This window comes from Sinocyclocheilus rhinocerous, unplaced genomic scaffold, assembly GCF_001515625.1.
Source record: "Sinocyclocheilus rhinocerous isolate Xijiao unplaced genomic scaffold, SAMN03320098_v1.1 scaffold1600, whole genome shotgun sequence".
NCBI lineage: Eukaryota > Metazoa > Chordata > Actinopteri > Cypriniformes > Cyprinidae > Sinocyclocheilus > Sinocyclocheilus rhinocerous.
Window position 1 is genome coordinate 169498 of NW_015665129.1, and position 3164 is coordinate 172661.

Consider the following 3164-nt stretch of genomic DNA (forward strand, 5'->3'; position numbering starts at 1 on the left):
AATATAATCACACGTCTTGTGGAGCGCTTTCAGAGTATGCATTTATTTGTCATTTTAATTGTTTGGAAATGGAGCGTAAATGTGGAAGTCCTTCAAAGATTTCTTATCCTGTTGCGCCCTCTATAGGACCAGCAACTAGTTGACGTCAAGCTTAAAGCGTCATGGCAGAGCATTGAAGTCGATTAGTCGGTGCAACCCCTAATGACAATAAAAAGTTAGTTAAAAATTGGTGATGTTTTCCCTTAAAACTGTAATGGTAATTATATACAGCAATTTTTATGTCAGTATGAAAAGATATGCATTTAGAAGTAGTGCTGTCAAACGATTAATCGCGATTAATTGCATCCAAAATAGGTTTTTGCTAGAACAAAATTTTTGTTTACACAATATATGTGTGTGTACTGTGTATATTTATTTTGTATTCATAAAGACACACACATACACTATATATTTTGAAAATATTTACGTGTATTTACAGGTTTATATTTACATTAATATAATTTATATTATAAATATATTTAATATATAAATATAACATATTTTTCTTAAATATATACATGCATGTGTGTGTATGTGTATATATACATGATAAATATACTCAGTACACACACATATATTGTGTATCTTTGCGTGCTCATTTGGGCGGCATTATGCAAATATTTTCACATAGTGAGGTAGATATGTGGGGCGTGTTAGAACGAGCCGTTTTAAGGGGGGCGTGGCAGAGTCTAATCTTTGATAAAGTATATCTCTTTGGTTTTGAGACTTTAGTCTTTGCAACTTCAGGGATCTTATCTATGCACAATCAGCTTGTAACACTCCAAAGAGAAAGGAAAACTTGAAATCGCATCATATGACCCCTTTAAAAAAATTACAAAATCTAGTTTTGAGAGACTGACTCCAAAACTGGCAACAGATATATTGAAACTCTGCCTAATCAGTGTGCTACATTTCACACCTTTTAGCATACGGTTCTATAGGTCGCCATATTATGCGAGAAGTAGAATAATAAGAAGAACCTTAACAGATACAATACGTGCCTACACACCTGCAGTGCTTGACATATGTGTGGGCAAGTAGTCTAAAGGATAAAAGAGTTGTTGGTAATTCAAGCAACAAACTAGTAATATACACTCAGAAACAGACGAAACCAAATATTCTGATGAAACTCTTTAGCATGTTTTAGAACATGAAGACTGACATTTATGCTATTCTGATAGTATTCCAACCATCAATAATAACTGTCTTTATTTATAGGGCACCAGAGTGGAGATTTCTGCCAAAAATCTCAGAGTAATGGACCAGATGCCACCGTGTGCTCCCAGGTATCACTGACTCTTGCTATTTAACTTTAAAAATGAAAAGTGATTATTCCTGGTTTGGCTTTGGAGTTGAATGAAACTTCTACAGTAACCAATCTCTTTTTAATCCTCATCACAGGCTCTTCAGGTTGTGTTTACCCCCCTCCGATGGAGATCTTTGAATGAGGTGATGTCTGTCTCTCAGACCTTATAGATGCTGGGAGATATCAAGACTGGCTTATCATTTTGAGAACATGCCTCAGCACATCTCAACTCCTGGCCAGCCTCATCCAGAGAGGTCTGGCTGAGGTCAACACGACGAGGAATGAGAACTGTCCGACCACTTTTATCTCCTGCTCTGGCAGCTGAGAAAATCACTAATGCTAACGATGCTAATCTTGGCTAGCAGTGTCTGCCCACATTGCTACATTGTTTGGTCTCCTAATGGATCTGGACTGGCATGTGAATGGCTAAATCTAACTGTAAAAGGCTGTATTATCTCTTCCTTTCGCCTCTGACTGCAATCTTGCGTCAGCAAGTAGGGTGGTTTGGTCTGGATGGCGACGTTAAGTTCAGATACGTGGTGATTATGTGCAATTACTGTAGCTTAGCATGCATGTGTCTGCACTGTGTCATGGGAGGTGGTACCCTCAGAGAGCTGTTGCGATTCTCTCACTCATATCAGGTATTATGAAAGTACTGAAATCATTCCAGCCTACATGGATCAGTTTCAAAATCGTCATTGTGTTTAAAATTCGCTTGATTCTGTTCTATCAACGGCGCATTTTAAGAATAACCGGGAAACAGTTGGAGGCTATAAGCTTCTCAAACAATACAAAAACATAGGCCCGCATACAAAATACAAGATTTCACTGCAATCAGAATGTTGATATTGAAGGTTGAAACCATTATTGATCAACTGGGAGAAAAAAATGGTGTATAGCACTTTTTAAAAATGAATCAGTGCTGTGTTACAGTGCGTGACTGTCCTGGGGAGCTGCTTTGGGCGGCTGTTTGGAAAAGCACAATAAAAAATGCTTGTGTTCTTCAGTGTTTATTAAAAGTACTGTACATTTTAGAAGATAAAGAAACGCAAAGGTATCACGTGAAGAATCAATAGATATAGTAGGATTTTATTGAAGTTTTGTATTTAGGTAAATATATATGTATGTATCAGAGGGATAAGCATATTCTCTTTGGGAACAGCAGTGCTATAATTTAAAGAGTATTAATAATGTTAAAACATATAATATTGTACATCTTTCATTTTGTATACTTAGTGTATATTTGGATAGGAAACTTTATCGTGCTTTTACACAATGTATTATACAGTATATGTTACCTTCAGTAGTCCTGACCGTTGACAGTATTTGCTCAAATTTGACACAATTTTAAGGACGCAAACAAAGATTTGAGTAAATAAGGTCACTTTAGTGACAATAATGCAACAAAGCATCATGTCTTAATGAAATCTTAATGAGACGTTCATTGTGTTTGTATTGTAGCTTGTAACACATCACTGTCTGTTACATATCAGCATGGAAGTTAGATGCAGCAACTTAAAACCCATGATAATATATTTTAAACAATACTTGAATTTATGCTAATAAATAGTGTTTTTTTTCCCTCCTCGTATCTATCTAAATTAAAGCCTAGTGTTGGTAAAATGCTGATTTATTTTTAATTGGATTTTAAAATTTTATTTGGTCCTCAAAGCAAATTGTTTTTAAACTGGAAACAAGTGTTTTTAATCCACAGAATCTGTGCAGTGTCATTATTGTATGTTTTGAAGGGCCTTTTTGTTTCTTGTTATTATGCTTTATAATGTAATACAAGATTTCACTGCAATCAGAATGTTGATAT

At 35.4% G+C, this 3164-nt stretch overlaps 1 protein-coding gene across 1 annotated transcript in view; it reads left to right on the forward strand.

Moving 5' to 3' along the window:
* The window catches only part of prex1 (phosphatidylinositol-3,4,5-trisphosphate-dependent Rac exchange factor 1), an 81126-nt gene extending 78510 nt beyond the window's left edge, over nt 1-2616 (forward strand). Inside the window, exons 39-40 of the mRNA XM_016542191.1 lie at nt 1258-1325; nt 1441-2616. Of these exons, the coding sequence (XP_016397677.1) occupies nt 1258-1325; nt 1441-1483 (111 nt within the window). The 3' untranslated portion in view covers nt 1484-2616. The remainder of the gene's footprint in view (nt 1-1257; nt 1326-1440) is intronic.
* Nucleotides 2617-3164: the final 548 nt, after the last annotated feature.